We start from the raw sequence: 22421 nt of genomic DNA, 5'->3' as shown, positions 1-22421 counted from the left end.
AAATTTATTATTTATTCAATGCTATAATTTATCTTATATTTCAATTTTTATTTCTCAGAGGCACACGCCTGGATTAGTAATCTAAACAAAATTATACACACGAGATCAAAGTAAAAAATAATTAAATCTAAACAAAGTTGATCCCTTAGGATAACTTATTTGTTGAGTTAGTTTAGTTCTCAAAAATCCATTTTATTAAGAATTTGATTATTAGAAGTAATATTTATTAGATGAGTAATGATATATTTTAAAAGGATTAGTTCATTAGTTCATACATTCATTTACCAAGAAAACTTATTTGTACCAACAAGGCAAAATTTACACAAGCCGGGGGACAAAATAGTACTTTTACATGAAAACAAAAGGCGAGTTTGGTAAAACAAAACACACGAGGGTTTTTGAAGGGCTTTAACAAATCCGTGTACACGAAAACACTTCTCCACCGTCCCCATCCAGAACCACCACCGATCCAATTCCACGGCAGTGTTTTGGAGCAACTTATAATCAAAAGCCACATTCCATTATAATAATCACTTTTTACTTTATGAACCATTTCTTATTCATCATCTCATTCCCATAAAAAAATGTTGAAGCACATTTTATCCTCCTCCGTCCACCGTCTTCCCAAGACGGTGGTTCCGCCCCTCCGACCTGCATCCGTTTATTTCTCGCCGTTGCATAGAGTGCTCGGTTCTCTCCGGGGAGGAAGGTTGTTTTTCTGTTCCGGTTCCGGTGACGGAGCTGACGCCGAAGCTAAAGTGGTTGAGTTAGCCTCCGGTGCTGATGAGTCTCAAACAAAGGCTTCTTCTGCCATTGTGTCCACGAATCCCAGGCCCGAAGATTATCTTACTGTTAGTTTCTGATTTTACTTGATTACTTGTTTACATTAGTTGTATTCAACAATTCTAATGTTTATTTATTTTTTCTTTCGAAATGCTACTTATGAGTTCTAGAAAATATTTGGTGGATTGAAAAAATAGGGCAAGGAAATTGTAATTTAGGTCCAAAATTAATAATTGTGTTGCAAGTGAAAATTTATGTTCTTTGTTCGTGATCCAATCTGTGAAATGTTGCCACAACTATGTGTTCACCTTTGTCTGAACTTAAACATCTGTATAGGAGTATAGGGTATATATTTATTTTTAACTGGCCCTGATGGAGAAGAAATTGCAATGTCCACTAATAGTAATACTTTCAAATTCCAATGATAGATTTGACAACTAAATTTCAAATTAGAGCCCATTTGTTAAGTTTTTTTTTGTTCCTTAATAGCACACATTTTTATCACACTTGTGAATTGTGATGTTTATAAGCTTGTTTGGTTGGGTTTCACTTAAAGCCTTTATTCTCTTTCTTCTTAAAAGAATGTTATTTTATTTATTAAAAAATCACTTCTGAATTGTAATGTTTATAAGCTTGTTTGGTTGGGCTTTACTGAAACCCTTTTTTTTTAAAGAAGCTGAAATTTAGAACCTGTTTGTTTTACGTTCTGACCAAACATTTTTGGGAAATCACTTTTTTGAGAATCCTTAAAAAATAGGTTCTTAATCTTACAGCTTGTATGGCTATACAGTCCAAATGTTATGTGTTTATTGTATCGAGTGTAGTAATCTCGGAGTATGCAAGAATCTCTCCAAATAGAGTGTTTCTGCTTCAGATAAGATGTTCAAATCCTATTGGTGTTTGCCCTTTCCCCCCATTGCTTTGATGTGATTTTGTTGGAAATGTTGGCTGTTCTTGGAGACTGATTTTCTTTCAATTTTTTTAATTAACCTGAGATATAGTTTGGAGAGGATTTTACGCGTAGCCTGAAGGAAATTTTGGACTTGTTATCCTACTTTGTGTCTAGTATCTGCTGCAGCATTTATTGGTGTCTTGGAATGTATTATGCTGTTCCTTCATCATGGAAATGAAGCAAGGACTAGTGCATACCAATTATCTTGTGTTTGTTATTTATTTTTATATATACACTTTCTAAAATAAATGATCGGGGTTTATGACTGGTATCTCCTTTCAGTGCCGCTTTATGACTATCTTTCTTGATTGCTTATATCATAAGTATTCTTAATGTTGGTGTTTTTTCCTTTACTTTGAAACAGGTTTTGGCGTTACCATTGCCACACAGACCACTTTTCCCTGGATTTTACATGCCAATCTATGTTAAGGTATTGTAGGTTGTGAAGAATAATGAGTTAAATCTATTTCTTTAATCTTTATTCATTACATGCTTCTGGCTTAAGCATATCAGAACTGTAATCTTTGGTCTGTGCATGTTTGTATGTGTCAATGAATTGGTTAAATGTAATGTTTAACTTCAAAGTATGATTTCTAATGAGTATTTTACTATGCATCCAGGATCCCAAGTTGTTGGCAGCTTTGCAGGAAAGTCGAGAACGACAAGCCCCTTATGCTGGTGCTTTCCTCCTTAAGGATGAGCCAGGGTCTGATCCTAGTGTAGTAACTGGCTCTGACACAGATAAAAATGTATATGATTTAAAAGGAAAAGAGTTGTTTAACCGCCTTCATGAAGTTGGGACTCTTGCTCAGGTATGTGATTTTTAGTGCAACTCATTACTTGCTTTATACCTTCAATAGATAACTTGTTTAGCTTTAATAAGTACCTCACATTTTGTTACCACTCCCCCTATTCAATACCAGATTTCAAGCATCCATGGGGATCAGGTGATCCTGATTGGTCATCGGCGTCTACGCATAGCAGAGATGGTTAGTATTGAACATGTGAAGAATAAGAACTAGTGTTTGATTATATTTTTATGCCATTATCTTCATATTTGTGGCTAAAGTATTGTGATGGTTATTAGCTTGTCTTAAACACTGAAAACTTGTATCTTTTCTACAGGTTAGTGAGGATCCACTTACTGTACAAGTTGATCATCTTAAGGTATTTTTTTATCTATTGTTTTCTCGGATTAGATTTTAATTAGAGTGAAATATTTCTTTTGCTTTATTATTCTGAGGTACTTTTTTAACTCTCTGATGGGGTTTTACTTGGTGCTGCAGGATAAAGCTTTTAACAAAGATGATGACATTATAAAGGCCACATTTTTGGAGGTTATCTCAACCCTAAGGGATGTTCTTAAAACAAGTTCCCTTTGGAGAGATCATGTTCAGACCTACACTAAGGTTTGAACCCTTCTTTATTTGAGGTTATTGGAACTTGGAAAACTGGGTGGGGGTTGGAACTGTCATTTGTTCACATGCCTTGGTTTGTTTGCATTGGTTTGATAAAACTCTTGGAAGACGGTACTCCTCCCTTAATTTGTAGTTTGTGAGTTTTAAAATACTGTATTAAATGAATATTTTCTTTGTATTGCAACAAGCTCTCCGATGAATTGGCTCTATAAATGTTTCTTGCCCTAACATATTTCCATAGGTTAAACCTTTTCATTCTATTGTCACGCATCGTGATCAAATCTGAAAAATAGTTAATGTCAATCTCTGTTATAGATCTACTGTTTGTGGGTTCGTAGAGGGACTGAGGGAGAAAGAAGAAATATAAAAGGACTAATGAGGAACAGAAAATGTTAGGGAAAGAATGGGTAAGTAATTTTTTCTAACTTCCAAGGGCCATGTTATAGATATCTTGGTAAGTGATAACAAGTTTTATGAAGTTTTAGGCTGTATTTTGAACAAGTGTCTTGCAGTTCTCTCTTGGGATAATTCCCAGTTGGATTAATGGATTCCTGAGGTTTTTTCTACTCAAAACACCACGCTTTTCATTCTTCTGTTTTTTATATTTTGAATGTTATTTAAGTTTATGTGAGAACATAATTTACTCCGAACTTGAAATTCAATCACTGTGCATACCTGCATTCTGGTGTCCTTCAATGTTCTCTATGACATAGTGGTGCTCATAGGCCTATAAAGTATCACAGTATTTTGAACTCAAAGGTGCATGTTTTCCACAAAATTTTCATTTGTTGTGTGTTAAACAAGGATCAGTCATACACATAGTTAGTATATTGGTGATATGGATTTGTTAGTCATCCTTGCAGTATGAATGGGGTTTTATAATATTTATTAGCCCTTAACTTTGTTTTCTCGGAAACTTAAAGTGTGTCATGTAATTAATATATTTCCTTCAGTTTAGGATCATCAGTAACATTTAAAAGACCTGAAATATGTTAGTCTAAATTTAATTACATTTTGGCAGCTTGTTGGGTTGGACTATAACAACCAATTAGTTAATTTCGTGCTAGTTGTATTTCCTTGGTTTGTTCTTATTATTTTTGTTTGTAGTTCATATTCATCACTATATAACAATTATTAGGGTTGGCCAGCCTGTCTCTGATACTGTGATTTTACCTCTGTTTGTGAAGCAAATTTTCTGTATAAAAAATTGCAGGATGACGAAACTATTATTCTGTTTAACAAGCTAGAAGCTACTAACTTGATTCAATTGTTATTTTACACAGAAATTAAATGAATCATGTATTATTATTAGGGCTAAATACTCTTTTGGCCCTTCATCTTATTTTTAGGATTCAATTTGGTCCTCTAACAAAAAAGTGTAAATTTAGTCCTCTATCCTTTTAATGTTTGTCATAACATTCTAAAATTTTCATTGAAATATACCAAATGATCGTCAATTTTTCATCGGAGTTTGTAGTAGTCTTGTCATTAGGATGATAAAGATGGATAAATTATGAAACTGATGAAGATGAAGATACGTGAGAGACAAAGAAAAGTTGCAGAAAATATTCAATTGATAATATTTTGTCCATATTGTTAAAAATTGATATATTCCGATAAAAATCCAACATTGTTTTGATAGAAGGTTAAAATTGATAATATTAAAAAATGAAGGAATAAATCAACATCTTTTTTGTTAAAGGGACAAATTGAAACCTAAAATTGAGATAAATGAATAAAAGAGTATTTAGCCTTATTATTATTATTATTATTATTATTTATTATTATTATTATTATTATTATTATTATTATTATTATTATTCCCACATAAAAATAGTTTCTCAAAACATTAACATATAAGTGCCTGACCTGTGTTTTTTGGTTGCTTCAACTTCAAATTAGAAGACAATGAATGATGCAGTTAGAAGTACCGAAGTAATGTGATGCTTGTTTAAATGTTGTAGTATTGAGTTGCAGATCCTTGCTATACTCATCATATCACGTTGACTCTCTTTTCTTCAAATTGTGCAGCACATTGGTGATTTTACCTATCCAAGGCTTGCAGATTTTGGAGCTGCAATATCTGGAGCAAACAAATTGCAATGCCAACAAGTCCTTGAAGAGCTAGATGTGAGTACATTTTGGTTGTTAACAATGAGAAGCTCTGACTGAATGTAGTACACTGTGCAGACTATACTTTCCATTTTTATCTGTAATAAGTTTCAATTTCCTTGGCTATACTTTTTTGGAAATTTGACGTTCTTTGTTATTCTTGAATTAACATAGAAAGAAGTATCTCATCCCTGTCAAACATATAAAGAGATGAACATAAGGAACACAGGATTTTTTATGTTTGGAGGCGTTATTTGTTATTTATCGAACAGGTGTATAATCGATTAAAACTTACGTTGGAGTTGGTAAAGAAAGAGATGGAAGTCAGCAAGATTCAGGTAATAATGTCCTTTTCTTCTTAGTTTGCCTTGGTTGCATCCAATTTTTCATCATGTTTTGAAGCTTATGTTGATTCTTGCAGGAATCAATTGCAAAAGCAATTGAAGAAAAAATAAGTGGTGAGCAGCGCCGTTACTTGTTAAATGAGCAGCTTAAGGCCATAAAGAAGGTACAAAGCCTTCATGATATGGTTACATCCGTGTTCCTTGAATCCTAGACATGTTTGTATTTTTCTCATATCAACTAGACTTTCCACATCAGAAATTGGTTCATTACATTTCATCACATCAGAGATTGGACATATCTGTTACATTATTAGTTATCCATATCTTTTTAGTGGGCTTTATCCCGTGGTGTAGAAACTTTAGGTTTCGACCTAGGTCTTTGATCTTGCTGGTGTCATTTCCTTTATCCTAACATCAGTGCAATTATATGTATGTCATACTTTTCTGAAATTTCTATTATTCTAGTTGGCCTTAAATTTAATTTCTATTTGCAGGAATTGGGACTGGAGACCGATGACAAAACAGCTCTCACTGGTTGGTTCTAATCTACGATAGTCGTACATTTCTTTTTATAACTCATTTCCCGAAGGATTGATCTAATGTGCATGCATGTAGGAAAGGTCGTTGTAGAACCTACAACCATGTGATTGAAGTCTGCGAATGCCAAATTACTAAAAAATGTTTACCTATCTGGTTGTTTTCATCTTTTTCTCTTTATGTTTCTATATATGCATTCTTCAAATATTTTGACTATATAGTGAGCATATAAATGTTCTTTATATCATACGTTTTCTATGTATCCTGTGGTTTGTGTTTATTGTCACCTGATATAGCTTCCATCCATTAGTTCACGAAGTGATATGTTGGTTGGGGTATTTTCCGGTGAAATTTGTCGCTATCATTACATTACTTTTACATTTCAGGTAAATTCAGAGAAAGAATTGAACCAAAGAGGGAGAAATGTCCGCCTCATGTTTTACAAGTTATAGATGAAGAGCTCACTAAACTGCAGCTGTTGGAGGCTAGTTCTAGTGAATTCAGTGTTACCCGTAACTACTTGGACTGGTTGACTGCTCTGCCTTGGGGAGAATACAGGTTACTGCCTTAGTTTTTTCTTCATATCTCTTTGTATTATTGTCTTAACTTTTTAATTTAATTCTTAAGGATTTCTTATCTTCCTTTTGAACTGTTCTCTTCTTTCTACACAACCCACATAGATGTTACTTACAATAAAAACTTCATTCTCATTACTGTTGGCGAGATTAATTTGAGTTCATTTAAGATTTCAATGAATACTTGAAATTGACACCAACATTACCATTCATGTGGTACTGGGTTTTAGGAAAGGCCCTTAGGAGGTGTCTGTTTTTTGAAGTAAGTCTCACGTTGTCTGTCTCGTTCTCCTTGTACATGGTGGGCTACTCTTCTTTTGAATGGAACATTAACATGGTATCTATTAGAGTAGTTCAATTAGTAGTTCAGTTTTAACTACTTTATGTAACTGCATTGTGACTATCTCCCTTTTAATGTATCTAGCCCCTATGCCTGTCCATAAACATTTTCCTTTTCTTTTTCTCTGCTCTTTATAAATATTGAGCGTGTACTCTTTGCATATTAACATTTCAATACATTTTCAATACATAAAACAGATTTCTCTTTCTCTCTTACTCTCATCCTCTCTCTTTCTTCCTTCGTCATTCTCTCTCTCTCACCGAAGGGTTTCCTTCTTCTTCACCATCGTCTTCACTGATTCTTCTTCCTCTCATCATCAAAATTCTAATATGGTATCTAGAGCTTCTAGATCCTGAAGATCAATGGATTCTTTTCCGCCGACGTCACCTTCTCTCTCTCCTCGACCTTCGATGGTGGTTCCTCCGACGATGGTTACTTTCTCTCACAATGTTTCAACAAAACTTTCGGAGAAAAATTATTTCATCTGGAAACAACAGGTAGAAGCCGTCCTAGCTTCACATCGGCTTGAACAATTTGTGGTGAATCCGCAGATTCCGCTTCGTTTTCTCTCAGAAGAAGATCGTGATCTTCAACGATTGAATCCAGCTTTTCTGCAATGGGAAGAACAAGACCAGCACCTGGTCTCATGGTTGCTTCAGTCCCTTTCTGAATCCGTTCAATTTCGAGTGCTAGGGCTCAAGCATGTGTGGCAGATTTGGGATGAAGTTCATACGTTCTTTGATTCCTTAATTCGTGCTCGAAGCCAACTTCTTCTCTCTGAACTTCGCACAATTAAGAAAGGCACTCAGAGTGTTACTGAGTTCATATCTCGCATAAAGGCCTTAATCCACTCTCTTGCTATGGTTGGTGAGGTTATTTCTGGCCGTGAACAGGTTCGTTTAGTTCTTGAAGGTCTTCCTTCCGAATATGAATCTTTCGTTACTACGATCAATAATAGAACTGAATCTTGCTCTTTTATTCAACTTGAGTCTCTTTTAATGGCTCACGAGACCTATTTGGAGAGGATTCATCCTCCTGCTAATGAGGTATTCTCAGCTAACGTTGTTAGTTCCTCTCTCAAGCATCAATTCTCTAAAGCTGGACATCAACAATTTCAGAATCAACACTATCAGACAGCAACTGGTTTTCCTTCACACGTGGTGTCAGATACTCATGTTGGATATCAGTATACTGTTACCAAGTACCAATCTGGGGCACCGCATACAGGGAGAGGACGTGGCAATTATTCTGGACGTGGCAGGGGCTATCGTTCTAGACGTGGCTGAAGTACTGTTCGTTGCCAACTGTGTAACAAACCTGGTCATGAGGCCTTGCAATGCTGGTACCGATTTGATTTGGTAATGCAGTCACAGGTTCCTGCTTCTCCGGTTCAGTATGCTCAGTATGCATCCCCGACTCAGGTTGTGCGTCCTGCATATGGAAATAATGTTCCCTCTCATTTTCAGCAACACACTTCACGACTCTATGGAAATAATGTCCTTCCCGTGTTACATCTGGGGTATCTTCAACCCTCTGTTTTAGGGCTGGTTCCTATGCCACCTGCTCCGTCTCACTGTGACTCTTTTCATCCTGCACAAGGGTAGCCTAGCCCTCTCCATCATTCGGTTGGTATGGACCCACAAGCTTATAATTCTCAATTGTGATATCCTGATTCTAGAGCCACACATCACATTACTGCTGATTCGTCAAATTTGATGCACTCTATTGGCCTATCCGGATCTGACAACATTTTTATGGGTAATTGTTCTAGTGCACCTATTACAGGTATTGGTATGATAGAGTTTCAATCACCTCACAACCCCTCACATGTTCTTACTCTTAAAAATTTACTTCTGGTTCCTTCTATAACTAAGAACCATGTTAGTGTTAGTCAATTTGCCAAGGACAACTCTGTGTATTTTGAATTTCATTCTCATTATTATTGTGTTAAATCTCAGGTTGGTGGTACCTTACTTCTAGAGGGCACTCTCGGTCCTGAAGGGTTATATGTCTTCATCGATCTTCGGCTACCTGTCTCGCTGTCATCCTTAGTTTCTAGCAGTAATAGTTCTAATGTTCAGTCGTGTTGTAATTTTTCTGTTTCTCCTACATGTACAAACTCTAGGGATGATACTTTGTATTTGTTATGGCATTCTCGGTTAGGTTATCCAAATAAAGAAGTTGTGCAGTCTATTTTGAAATACTGTAAACTTCCCCTCATAAATAAAGACAATACTGTTTTTTGTAGTGCTTGTGCTTTAGGTAAATCACATCGTTTACCTTCAAGACCTTCACACGGTTTATTCCACTCCTTTTGAGTTGGTGTTTATAGATCTTTGGGGACCTTCTCCGGTTGCATCTGTTTCGAAGTTCAAATACTATACGTCCATTGTTGATTCTTGCACTAGATACACTTGGTTTTTCTTCTCAAGCAAAAGTCTGAAGCTCTTAGTATTTTTAAGCAATTCCACACTATGATTGAAGTTCAGTTTAAGGGAGTCTTAAAGTCTCTCCAGACTGATTGGGGTGGGGAGTTTCGTCCGTTTTCCTCCCTTTTGAAAACTCTTGGTATTCATCATAGAATTATTTGTCCTCACACTCATCATCAAAATGGAGTGGTCGAAAGGAAACATAGGCATATTGTAGAAATGAAGTTGACTTTGCTTGCCCAATATTCTCTTCCTTTACAGTATTGGGAGTATGCTTTTGACACCCCTATTTATCTCATAAATAGAATTCCCAGTCAGTCTATCAAGGGTGAAGTTCCTTATACTTGTCTTTACAAATCCCCTCTTGACTACACATTCCTAAAAAAAATTGGTTGTGCCTATTTTCCTTGTTTAAGACCTTATACAAAACATAAGCTGCAATATAGGTTTGAAGAGTGTACTTTTCTAGGGTATTCTTCACATCACAAAGGGTATAAATGTCTTGCTTCTAAGGGTAGAATGCATGTTTCTCGTGATGTTATTTTCAACGAGGGCAAATTTCCTTTCACTGTTTCTCCCATTCCACATCCGACTGCCAACCTAGTAGTAGTGTGTGTATCCCTCTCTCAGTGGTGTCTCAACCCTCGTCTCTAAATACCTTACCTCTTTCCTCTACTTCAGCCACTACTTTCCAACTTGTTACATCCTCTACTACTCCCTCTCACCAGTCTCTCAGTTCATCCTCATCCCCGTGTGTGTCTCCACCTTTGTTGGTTACTAGTCCTAGTTAGGTGTTGCCTCTTAATACTCACCCAATGCTTACACGGTCAAAAACTGTTCACTCTAGGACTATATCTTTTCCTAGTGCTCTTATTGCCTATGTTGAACCCAAAACAGCAAAGATTGCCTTGTCACTTCCTGAGTGGAGAAATGCTATGGAAGCAGAATTTGATGCTTTGATGAAAAATGATACTTGGAGTTTGGTTCCTTTACCTGAGAATAGAGAAGCTATTGTGTGCAAATGGGTGTTCTTCAAGGTAAAAGAAAATCTTGACGGCACCATTAATAAATAAAAGCACAGTTGGTTGCTAAGGGGTTTTAATCAAAAACCTGGTTTTGACTACAATGAGACATTCTCTCCCGTTGTAAGACCAGTCTCTGTAAGGGTTGTGTTAACCTTAGCTCTTACATATGGATGGGATGTTCAACAAATTGATGTCGATAATGCTTTTCTTAATGGAGTTCTTGAGGAGGTAGTTTACATGCAACAACCAAAGGGGTTCAAGTCCTCAGACAACACCTTAGTCTGCAAGTTGAACAAGGCTATCTATGGTCTCAAACAAGCTCCCAGGGCCTGGTTTGATAAACTAGCAGGAACTCTCTTATCCTTTGGTTTTCGAAAGTGCAGATGTGATCACTATCTTTTTCTCTTAACTACTGCTACACATAAATTGTTTGTCTTGTGCTATGTTGATGACATCATAATCACTGGAACGTCTTCCGCTTTGATAAAGCAACTCATTAAAAAGATGAATTTTGCCTTTGCTCTCAAAGATCTTGGTGCTTTGGATTATTTTTTGGGTATTGAAATTCAAAAACTTTTGAATGGGTCTCTTCTTCTTACTCAGTCCAAATACATTAAAGACTTGTTACAAAAATTTCATATGGATAATATGAAGAGTCTTCCTACTCCTATGGTTGGATGGTGCAAGCTTACTAGACATGGGAGCAATTTTTTGGAGGATGAAAAATTGTACCAGTCTCTTGTTGGGGCCTTACAATACGTCACTATTACTCGACCATAAATTTCCTACAGTATCAGTAAGGTGTGTCAGTTTCTTTCACAACCTCAAGAGGAACATGGAAGGCTTTAAAAAGGATTTTACGGTACCTCCAAGGAACAATTACTCATAATCTATTATTAAAATCGGCATCTCCTCATCATCCTCTTTCTCTCTACATTTACTGTGATGCAGATTAGACATCCGATCCTGATGACCGCAAGTCTACTTCTGGGGCATGTGTTTATCTTGGCCCTTTTTGGTTTCCTGGTGGTCAAAGAAACAAGAATGGATTGCTCGGTCCAGAGCTGAAGCAGAATATCGCAGTTTGACTCTTGCTGCTAGTGAGATGATCTGGATCCAAAGTCTTCTTCAAGAATTGCAATTCAAAGTCTCTGTTCCAGTTGCCTATTGTGATAATATGAGCACTGTCTTACTTTCCAGAAATCCGGTTCTTCACTCCAGAACCAAACATATTGAGTTTGATCTTTTTTGGGTCCGAGAAAGGGTTATTAGCAAGCAGTTACTTGTTGAGCATGTTTCCTCCGAGCATCAAGTTGCATATATTCTCACTAAACCTCTCTCTACCTCCAGATTTATTCTTCTCCGAGATAAGCTTCATGTGACTGATCTGTGTACTGCTCAACGTGGTCATGATGGCTCCAAATTTAGGGGGGAATATTAGAGTAGTTCAGTTAGTAGTTCAGTTTTAACTACTTTATGTAACTGCATTGTAACTATCTCCCTTTTAATGTATCTGGCCCCTATGCCTATCCAGATGCATTTTCCTTTTCTTTTTCTTTGCTCTTTATAAATATTGAGCGTGTACTCTTTGCATATTAACATTTCAATACATTTTCATTACATAAAACAGATTTCTCTTTCTCTCTTACTCTCATTCTCTCTTACTCTCATTCTCTCTTTCTTCCTTCGTCATTCTCTCTCTCACCGAAGGGTTTCCTTCTTCTTCACCCTCGTCTTCACTGATTCTTCTTCCTCTCATCATCAAATTCTAATAGTATTAGAGGGAGAACCCAACTTCCTTTCGGTTGTCATGGGCCAAAAGATGTCCTTTAATCATGGGTCAAAGGTAACCTTTCGCCTGATCCGGCAGACTTCTGTGGAGGGGATAAGTTGGGAAATAAGTCCCACGTCGTCTGCCTCATTCTCCTAGACATGGTTAAAATACTTGTTGGGCTACTTCTTCTATCGCCAATTGGTTTTGAGATGGAATCTTGACATTGCCAACTAAAATGCATATGCATAATTTTCAGAGACTTTTGGGTGAACTAAGGGTTTCAATTTTCTGAATACTACTAACTAGTCTTCATATGCTAATTTTAAACTTTTATGAATATCATGTTTTATGTTTTGTAATCTTTAATTTCCACATCCAGTGATGAGAACTTTGATGTTACTCGAGCACAAATGATTCTTGATGAAGACCATTATGGATTAACGGATGTGAAGGATAGGATATTGGAATTCATAGCTGTTGGGAAATTAAGAGGAACTTCACAAGGTAAGCATTGCTCATCTTTGTAATATATCCCAAAGACTGATCTGGGTGTTTATTGTCTGCGAACTCAATATTTTGCTAAGTATTGATCTAGGTGTTTAGTTTCTATCAAATACTATATTTTTAACATTTCTTAAAACGAGTCATTACGTAGTCTTAAATCATCATATATTTTGATGCATGGTTCTATATATTTATGGAAGGACATGTTGGCAAACCTGCTTTGGAGTATGCTATTAGTTATTTTTATTGATATATATATATATATATATATATATATATATATATATATATTGAAATTTGGATAATTTAGAAGATTACAAACATGATTGTTTCTGTTAGGCTTTGAAATATGGTGGCCTGTTTTTTAGACTTTATTGAGCGGTTGAGCCAGACTTTTGCTCTCCCTTTATGTATTTTGTGCCAATTCATGTTTAAAAGGTTTTAGATTTTGGCTGCAGCTTCTATTTTGTGCTGATGAGCTAATGTCTTTGTTCACTTATCTGTTTCTTGGCATGGTTCCTGATATTTCTTATATATGCAGGAAAAATTATCTGTCTTTCTGGTCCACCTGGGGTGGGCAAAACAAGTATTGGCCGTTCAATTGCACGTGCCTTGAACCGGAAGTTCTTTCGATTTTCTGTAGGAGGATTAGCTGATGTGGCTGAAATCAAGGTATTGTTTCCTTGCCAAGGTTGAAATGTTACTTGTTTTATAACATTATATGTACTAGTGTTTTGTATGATTAATATTTTATCTTACAGGGTCATCGTCGAACCTATATTGGTGCTATGCCAGGGAAGATGGTACAATGCCTTAAGAATGTGGGAACAGCCAACCCTCTTGTTTTGATTGATGAAATTGACAAGGTAAGACATTGCTAGAATGTTCAATTTATTTGCTGCCGAGTAATGTTAGTTTCTGATTTCTTGTTAAATTCTCCATTAGTATTTGATTACCTTCACTCTAGTAAATATAATGCATGGATTTTATGTTATGTTAACTTCACTATGGTTTTAAGCTTGTAAGTCTTCTATGGAAATGTTGATTTTATTACTCATATTTGTTTTATTCGATTGGCAGTTGGGCAGAGGACATGCTGGCGATCCAGCAAGTGCTTTGTTAGAGCTTCTAGATCCGGAGCAGAATGCTAATTTTCTGGACCACTATCTTGATGTTCCCATTGATCTATCAAAGGTAATTATTTTGATACTGAAACCTGAATGTTTAGGTGATAGAAGAGTCAGTAATTTGTGAATGTTTTTTTTAATTGTATGCTGCCGTGTTCACGGGATTTAAGTTGGGTGTCTATAGTTGTTTCTTTGGATAGCTGGGCAATTTTTGAATGATGTATAGTTCTAATTCAGTACCCTGAAGGCAAAGTGGGATATTGTGAATGTTTTGACAGCGACGATTCATGCATTCGAAATGTCATTGCAGGTTCTCTTTGTTTGTACTGCAAATGTAGTGGAGATGATTCCCAATCCTCTATTGGATAGGATGGAGGTTGTTTCTATTGCTGGGTATATTACTGATGAGAAAATGCACATTGCAAGAGATTATCTGGAGAAGAGTACACGTGAAGCATGTGGAATAAAGCCTGAACAAGTAATTATCTTTTCTACCTGTTCTGCGGTCTTCCTTTCTTAAAAGAAAGGGATTGTCCTAATGTAGGGATATTGCAAGCATAATGATGCCTGCTTTTGTTGCCTTTTTTGTTTTAATTGAATTTAGTTATTTAGTATTAATACAGAAACTAACTTGATTTAGGTGGAAGTGACCGATGCTGCTCTTCTTGCCCTAATAGAAAATTACTGCCGAGAAGCAGGGGTACGGAATCTCCAAAAGCACATAGAGAAAATTTATCGAAAGGTCTGTTGAAATATTTTTAGGTCAATATTAGTTACTGCAAGTTGATCTTAAATTTAGTAAATGCTTCAATTACCTGTGGTCTAAAATGTTTTGTTTGTGGCATGGTAGATAGCACTACAACTTGTGAGGCAAGGGGAGACAATTGATGCTACAATTGCTAGTTCTCAGTCTATTGAACCTAAGAATGCCAAAGTAGATGTTGATGAATCAGGTCAAAATGCAATTAAAAAGGAAAACTTGTTAGGGAGTAGTAATCCTGAACAAATGGGTGGAACCTCTGAAGAAGATGACAAGTTGCAATTAGATCTACCAGCTGAGGAATCTCCATGTCCTGACAATCAATCCACAGATAATGAGGTAGTTGTTCTCTCAGGGAGCACATCATAATTCTCTCGTAAACAAAAGTTATTTTCTGAAGTTTGTTCAACGAACAAGTAAAGAGAGATCTATGAAGTGCCATGTTATAAGGAAAACTTACGAAGTCCTTTTCTTAATATTACTTCAATTTTATGGTAGTGCTTATCTACGTGCATTTTGTGTTTAACAGCTCTTCTTTGACAATTGTACAAGTTTGTGGTTTGGTTTAATTGTTTTCAACTGGCAAAAAGAATATATGATGATTTTATGTAAAGGGGCTTTGATCTGAAACCTGATATCTTTTCTGTGGTCAAACACCATCTTCTTTTGGTTTGATATGATTTATTTTTTCTGTGAATCCAGAGCAAACCTTTTGTGGTCAAACAACTTCTCATTTGCTCAATTTATATGTATTTATCTTAATTTTGGCAGGTTGCAAAAGAAACAGAGGAAGATAAGGAAACTGAAACAATGACAATAGAGAAAGTCTTGATTGATAAATCAAATTTAAATGACTATGTTGGAAAGCCTGTCTTCCATGCTGAGCGCATCTATGATCAGACTCCCACCGGGGTTGTTATGGGCCTTGCCTGGACTTCAATGGGTGGTTCCACTCTGTATATAGAGACCACACTCGTTGAGGAAGGGGAGGGAAAAGGAGCGCTGCATGTCACTGGTCAATTAGGAGATGTTATGAAAGAAAGTACTCAGATAGCTCACACAGTTGCCAGAGCAATACTACTGGAGAAGGAACCAGAAAATCCTTTCTTTGCAAATTCAAAGTTACACCTCCATGTTCCTGCAGGGGCTACACCAAAGGACGGACCCAGTGCTGGTTGCACCATGACCACTTCACTGCTGTCCCTTGCCTTGAAGAAGCCGGTAAAGAAGGATCTAGCAATGACCGGGGAAGTGACACTTACTGGGAAAATTCTTCCCATTGGCGGGGTACGTTGAGTAATACCATCTATTGCAATATTGTTGTTCATAATCTTTATTTGTAGAAATTTCGGCCTTAAAAGGCTTGTCTGGATTAATTGAAATTGATGGAATGATCCCAGGCTCTATTGTTTGGATTGTTAAAAAAATAAAGATGGAATGGATTCCATTTCATTCACTCATTCCCGTATAAAATATTTCAACTATGATGATGACTCCTTCCTGTTTCGCCCTGTTCGTGACAGATGCGACCATTGCCATGGTGACTTCGTTTAGTTTAATTCCATTCCACCCTTCCATAAATATCCAATTATAAGCTTTTGTCATTTGTTTTCATTATATGGAACATTTTTGTGAGGTTATTATTATCTTTGTTTCAGAGATGGAAAATGGGTTTTTCATGGGTGGCCCACCCCAAAGCCACCCCTCTACTCCACTATAATTCGTTTTTGCACATTACATTGCATCCGAAACTGTCAGTAATGCATTGCTGTGAAAATTGCAGGTTAAGGAGAAAACCATTGCAGCAAGAAGGAGCCAAGTTAAGACTATTGTATTCCCTTCAGCTAACCGGAGGGATTTTGATGAGCTAGCACCTAATGTGAAGGAAGGTCTTGATGTTCATTTTGTTGATGACTACACACAGATCTTTGATTTGGCTTTTGGTGATGAACATTCTCAGAATATAGAAAAGTAAGTGCAGGATCTTGAGATGAAACTCAATTCTTTCTTGAGCTTTTGGAACCAGCCTGAATATATTGATTTAGTGCCAATGGTTTTGGGAGCTTTTATTCAACTCGAGGCAAAGTATCTTTTTCTTTATCAGAGTGCTCTATCCAAATGTAATAAGATGTATATTTATATGTGAAGGGATGCTATTTAATTTTTTTGTTTTTACTAAGGTGGGAGAGTATTCATACTCAACATTCTAATATTTGCAAATAAAACACAATCACTTTTCAGATTATCGTTTGGATATGTACTGAGAATTAAAGTCGTTGCATTCTTCTTACCATTTTTTGTTTTTGTTTTTTTACACTTTTCACAATAAAACAGGGTACCAAGTACATACAAGGTTAAGATAAAACTAAATTACAAAACGAGCAGCATAATAAATTAAGCTGGTCTTCGCAAAACATATTTAAGTAGAAAAAGCACCATTAAAAAAATAAAATAAATTGGTATCCTCCATTCTAGATTCAACATGATTGTTCTTTTTTAATCCAACCAGTGGTAGAAATGTTTTATATAATTTCACTAAAACTCATATTAATAGAATAATTCTTTTAATAGTGCTCTATGGATTGTAGTTATTTCCAATCAAGATTTGTAACTAGTTGCATATACAATTGGATGAACAATTTAAGTAAACCTTATCACTTAGTTGAAGGTCATACAATATTTTTATAAGCTATTCTTAAGTCCAAACACAGGTTTTGTTTGGGAGTTAGGAGGGAAAGAAAAGGAGAGAGATGAGAAGGTAAAAAGGGGGAGGAAGGGAAAGAAAAAGGAAGGCAAATTCAAGTAAGCTCCTCCCTTGTTTGGAAGTATGAAATTTAGATAGGAGGTGGATGGAGGGTTAATGTAATACAAAATATTATTTTACCCTCCTTTAAAAAATTAATAGTATGTTATGTATTATATAATGTACAACAAATGTACATAAATATAATTAGAAAATATTAGTAAGGGTAATCATGTATTTAACATTGTTTTCCTCCCAAAAAACCCAATTAGGGGGAACACCAAAAAATGGTATAATGAGGGTTTTGGAGGGTTTTAAAAATTCTCCAAAACCCTACCCCTTCTCTAACCAAACTCCCAAACAAGAGAATTTCATCTTAAGCTCTCCCCTTCCTTCCCTTCCCCTTCAAAATAAGTCTCCCAAACAAGGCATTAGGTACTTAAATAATCTCATTATTACCTCTTCGAGACGACCCTTTTATCTTTTTGTTCCGGTTTTCCATGTACAATTTACTCTTGTACATTGTTTTGGTGCCGTATAGGCTGGTACTTCAGAGCATACTGTATCACTGGGTCCAAAAATAAAAGTCATTGCAGTTGATTTATCAAAATTGATTGATTTACAAAGAAGGTTATAACTGTCATATATATTGAAAGTTGAAACACATTGTCTTGTAAACATAGAAAAGTAACTAAATGGAAAACAAACTCTAACTAATTCTCCTAACAAATTAATAAACACGTGTTATAAAACAAGTTCAACATGCATTAAATATGTAAAATGTGTCAATTACAATAATTGTTCAGTGAATGCTCCACTTAATTTTTTAACCAGTTAATCGATTAACATTTACCATACAATTAATTGATTAACTGTTATTGTTGTTGTCTTGTTTCCATGTTACTTTGCTTTCCAATGAAAATTAAAGGGTTCAGACTCTCACAATGCATCTGTCATAGGAGACATTGTTGGAGACCCTCTCAAGGACACTTCGGCCCCTCACTCAATATTTTGATCAAGCTCATGGCACTTGAATCATTGAGATTTGCTCCATTCTTTGCAGCCCATGGAGGCTTATAATCTTCAAATTACTCTACTGTCCATGCTGTTTCAGCTTCAAACATGTTCTCCAGCATCTAGTGGAATTTTGATTTGTGAGATATATATACTATATAGTGCTTGCTTATGTAATTAAAAGTCCAGGTATGAAAACTAAGAAAACATGTTTTGCTTAGTTTGCATAAAATATTTAGAGTTGAATAGGATAGCAATATAAAATATTTTTTTACATTCTTAACAAATCATCTATCTATGTAGAGACTTGCTTAAAACATTGTTAACAAATCATATTCATTAATTTTGTAAGACACTCATATCAATACGTTATGATTGTTATTAAATAAGTTTTATTGCTTTATTAATCAATAGACTATATCACCACACCAATTAATAAGTTTAATGAATTAAGATAGAATAATAAATAAGATCTTATCCTCCTATATAACAACATTCCATATAAAAAAGTGGGAAATATATGCATTATATTGTATGATTTTTATATCTTATTATTATATCATTTATTATTGACTCTCTGAAAAAATACAAATTAATTATTGAACAATATACTGTCTATATATAAATGTTTATATTAACAGTGTATAGATGTTACACTATAAAAACATTTAATTAATTATGATATTAAAATGGTGGGATTGTCCTTCAATCATACATGATAAAATGAATAATTAAATCAAAAATTCAAAATAGTAATGAATATTTAAAAAAATTAATCCACTTTAGGATGTGATAAGATCTGAAACAACTTATTTATATTTAAAAGAAATAGTTATATGAAGGCAAATCAATATATCATATGTAGAAATGAACGTATCTATTTAAACTAGTATGTTTATGTCTATCAACCCACGTTTTTATTTTAAACAATTAAATATTTAATTTCTATATATTTTATTTTATATAATTAGAATGATCTTTTCTTTTATATTTAATGTACTTTATACTATATTCTTATTGAAAAATATACTTGAAGTATTGTTTTTAGTTTTTATTAGAATATCCCATTTGTATTGAAAGTGACAATTTTAACTTATAATTAATGTGTTTGTTGATAATAGAAATTACTGGTGATAGTTTATATACGTTTCAGTTTTATATATTATTTGGACCAATCAATAACATGATTCCACGTGATATTGCAAGCATAATGATGCCTACTTTTGTTGTTTTTTTGTTTTGATTGACTTAAGTTATTTAATATTAATACATAAACTAACTTGATTCAGGTGGAAATGACTGATGCTGCTCTTCTTGCCCTAATAGAAAATTACTGCCGAGAAGCAGGGGTCAGGAATCTCCAAAAGCATATAGAGAAAATTTATCGAAAGGTCTGTTTAAGTATTTTTTAGGTCAATATTAGTTGCTGCGATAGGGCTATGTCTATGGTTGAAAAGACAGCCACTCTTGATCAGTTCTCTTCGATTTTTCTGTGAGACAGCATTTGTTCACCTCTGAGATTGAACTTCAATTTAGTGAATGCTTCAATTACCTGTGGTTTAAAACGTTCTGTTTGTGGCATGGCAGATAGCACTACAACTCGTGAGGCAAGGGGAGACAATTGATGCTACAATTGCTAGTGCTCAGTCTATTGAACCTAAGAATGCCAAAGTTGATTTTGATGAATCAGTTCAAAAAGAAAGCTTGTTAGGAAGTAGTAATCCTGAAGAAAGGGATGAAACCTCTGAAGAGGATGACAAGGTGCAAATAGATCTCCCAGCTGAGCAATCTCCATGTCCTGACAATCAATCTACAGATAATGAGGTAGTTAAACTCTCTGGAAGCACATCACAATTCTCTCCTGTAAGCAAAATATATTTTCTGAAGTTCATAGACCTATGAAGTGCCATGTGTTAATGAAAACTTACGAAGTCCTTCTTCTTAACATTACTTCAATGTTACGGTGGTGCCTGTATACATGCATTGCGTGTAGCAGCTCTTCTTTGACAAGTGCATAGCTTTGTGGTTTGGTTTACTCGTTTTCAACTGGCCAAAAAATATATGATGATTTTGTAGGGAGACTTTGATCTGGAAACTAATATCTTCTCTGTGGTCAAACAATATCTTGTTCTATATGATTTATTTTTTCCGTGAATCCCGAGCAATCTTTGTTGCCCAACAACTTCTTGTTCACTCAATTTATATATATTGATCTTAATTTTGGCAGGTTGCAAAAGAAAGCGAGGAAGATAAGGAAACTGAAACAAAGACAATAGAGAAAGTCTTGATTGATAAACCAAATTTAAACGACTATGTCGGAAAGCCTGTCTTCCATGCTGACCGCATCTATGATCAGACGCCTACCGGAGTTGTTATGGGTCTTGCCTGGACTTCCATGGGTGGTTCCACTCTGTATATAGAGACCACACTCGTTGAGGAAGGGGAGGGAAAAGGAGCGCTGCATGTCACTGGTCAATTAGGAGATGTTATGAAAGAAAGTACTCAGATAGCTCACACAGTTGCCAGAGCAATACTACTGGAGAAGGAACCAGAAAATCCTTTCTTTGCAAATTCAAAGTTACACCTCCATGTTCCTGCAGGGGCTACACCAAAGGACGGACCCAGTGCTGGTTGCACCATGACCACTTCACTGCTGTCCCTTGCCTTGAAGAAGCCGGTAAAGAAGGATCTAGCAATGACCGGGGAAGTGACACTTACTGGGAAAATTCTTCCCATTGGCGGGGTACGTTGAGTAATACCATCTATTGCAATATTGTTGTTCATAATCTTTATTTGTAGAAATTTCGGCCTTAAAAGGCTTGTCTGGATTAATTGAAATTGATGGAATGATCCCAGGCTCTATTGTTTGGATTGTTAAAAAAATAAAGATGGAATGGATTCCATTTCATTCACTCATTCCCGTATAAAATATTTCAACTATGATGATGACTCCTTCCTGTTTCGCCCTGTTCGTGACAGATGCGACCATTGCCATGGTGACTTCGTTTAGTTTAATTCCATTCCACCCTTCCATAAATATCCAATTATAAGCTTTTGTCATTTGTTTTCATTATATGGAACATTTTTGTGAGGTTATTATTATCTTTGTTTCAGAGATGGAAAATGGGTTTTTCATGGGTGGCCCACCCCAAAGCCACCCCTCTACTCCACTATAATTCGTTTTTGCACATTACATTGCATCCGAAACTGTCAGTAATGCATTGCTGTGAAAATTGCAGGTTAAGGAGAAAACCATTGCAGCAAGAAGGAGCCAAGTTAAGACTATTGTATTCCCTTCAGCTAACCGGAGGGATTTTGATGAGCTAGCACCTAATGTGAAGGAAGGTCTTGATGTTCATTTTGTTGATGACTACACACAGATCTTTGATTTGGCTTTTGGTGATGAACATTCTCAGAATATAGAAAAGTAAGTGCAGGATCTTGAGATGAAACTCAATTCTTTCTTGAGCTTTTGGAACCAGCCTGAATATATTGATTTAGTGCCAATGGTTTTGGGAGCTTTTATTCAACTCGAGGCAAAGTATCTTTTTCTTTATCAGAGTGCTCTATCCAAATGTAATAAGATGTATATTTATATGTGAAGGGATGCTATTTAATTTTTTTGTTTTTACTAAGGTGGGAGAGTATTCATACTCAACATTCTAATATTTGCAAATAAAACACAATCACTTTTCAGATTATCGTTTGGATATGTACTGAGAATTAAAGTCGTTGCATTCTTCTTACCATTTTTTGTTTTTGTTTTTTTACACTTTTCACAATAAAACAGGGTACCAAGTACATACAAGGTTAAGATAAAACTAAATTACAAAACGAGCAGCATAATAAATTAAGCTGGTCTTCGCAAAACATATTTAAGTAGAAAAAGCACCATTAAAAAAATAAAATAAATTGGTATCCTCCATTCTAGATTCAACATGATTGTTCTTTTTTAATCCAACCAGTGGTAGAAATGTTTTATAT

General features: G+C 35.4%; 1 protein-coding gene across 10 annotated transcripts; it reads left to right on the top strand.

Moving 5' to 3' along the window:
* Nucleotides 386–22138, top strand: LOC109354317 (lon protease homolog 1, mitochondrial-like). 10 transcript variants are annotated; one of them, XM_019596727.1, is made up of 22 exons: nucleotides 394–503; nucleotides 576–851; nucleotides 2100–2165; nucleotides 2356–2547; nucleotides 2659–2724; nucleotides 2861–2902; nucleotides 3022–3144; nucleotides 5185–5283; nucleotides 5538–5603; nucleotides 5687–5773; nucleotides 6104–6143; nucleotides 6533–6704; nucleotides 12669–12793; nucleotides 13335–13465; nucleotides 13555–13659; nucleotides 13874–13987; nucleotides 14231–14398; nucleotides 19727–19828; nucleotides 20025–20130; nucleotides 20167–20261; nucleotides 20665–21180; nucleotides 21677–22138. In XM_019596727.1, exons 2-22 carry the CDS (start codon nucleotides 585–587, stop codon nucleotides 21866–21868), a joined length of 2874 nt encoding a protein of 957 aa, XP_019452272.1. In that variant the 5' UTR covers nucleotides 394–503; nucleotides 576–584; the 3' UTR covers nucleotides 21869–22138. The 10 variants fall into 10 exon arrangements, with proteins under 10 accessions (XP_019452277.1, XP_019452272.1, XP_019452274.1 ...); XM_019596729.1 differs by lacking the exons at nucleotides 19727–19828; nucleotides 20025–20130; nucleotides 20167–20261 and adding exons at nucleotides 14561–14662; nucleotides 14771–14891; nucleotides 14943–15019; XM_019596728.1 differs by lacking the exons at nucleotides 19727–19828; nucleotides 20025–20130; nucleotides 20167–20261; nucleotides 20665–21180; nucleotides 21677–22138 and adding exons at nucleotides 14561–14662; nucleotides 14771–14891; nucleotides 14943–15019; nucleotides 15452–15967; nucleotides 16464–16925 and having other exon boundaries at nucleotides 395–503.

Source organism: Lupinus angustifolius, chromosome LG08, assembly GCF_001865875.1.
Source record: "Lupinus angustifolius cultivar Tanjil chromosome LG08, LupAngTanjil_v1.0, whole genome shotgun sequence".
NCBI lineage: Eukaryota > Viridiplantae > Streptophyta > Magnoliopsida > Fabales > Fabaceae > Lupinus > Lupinus angustifolius.
This window is presented reverse-complemented; position numbering and strand designations above follow the sequence as displayed.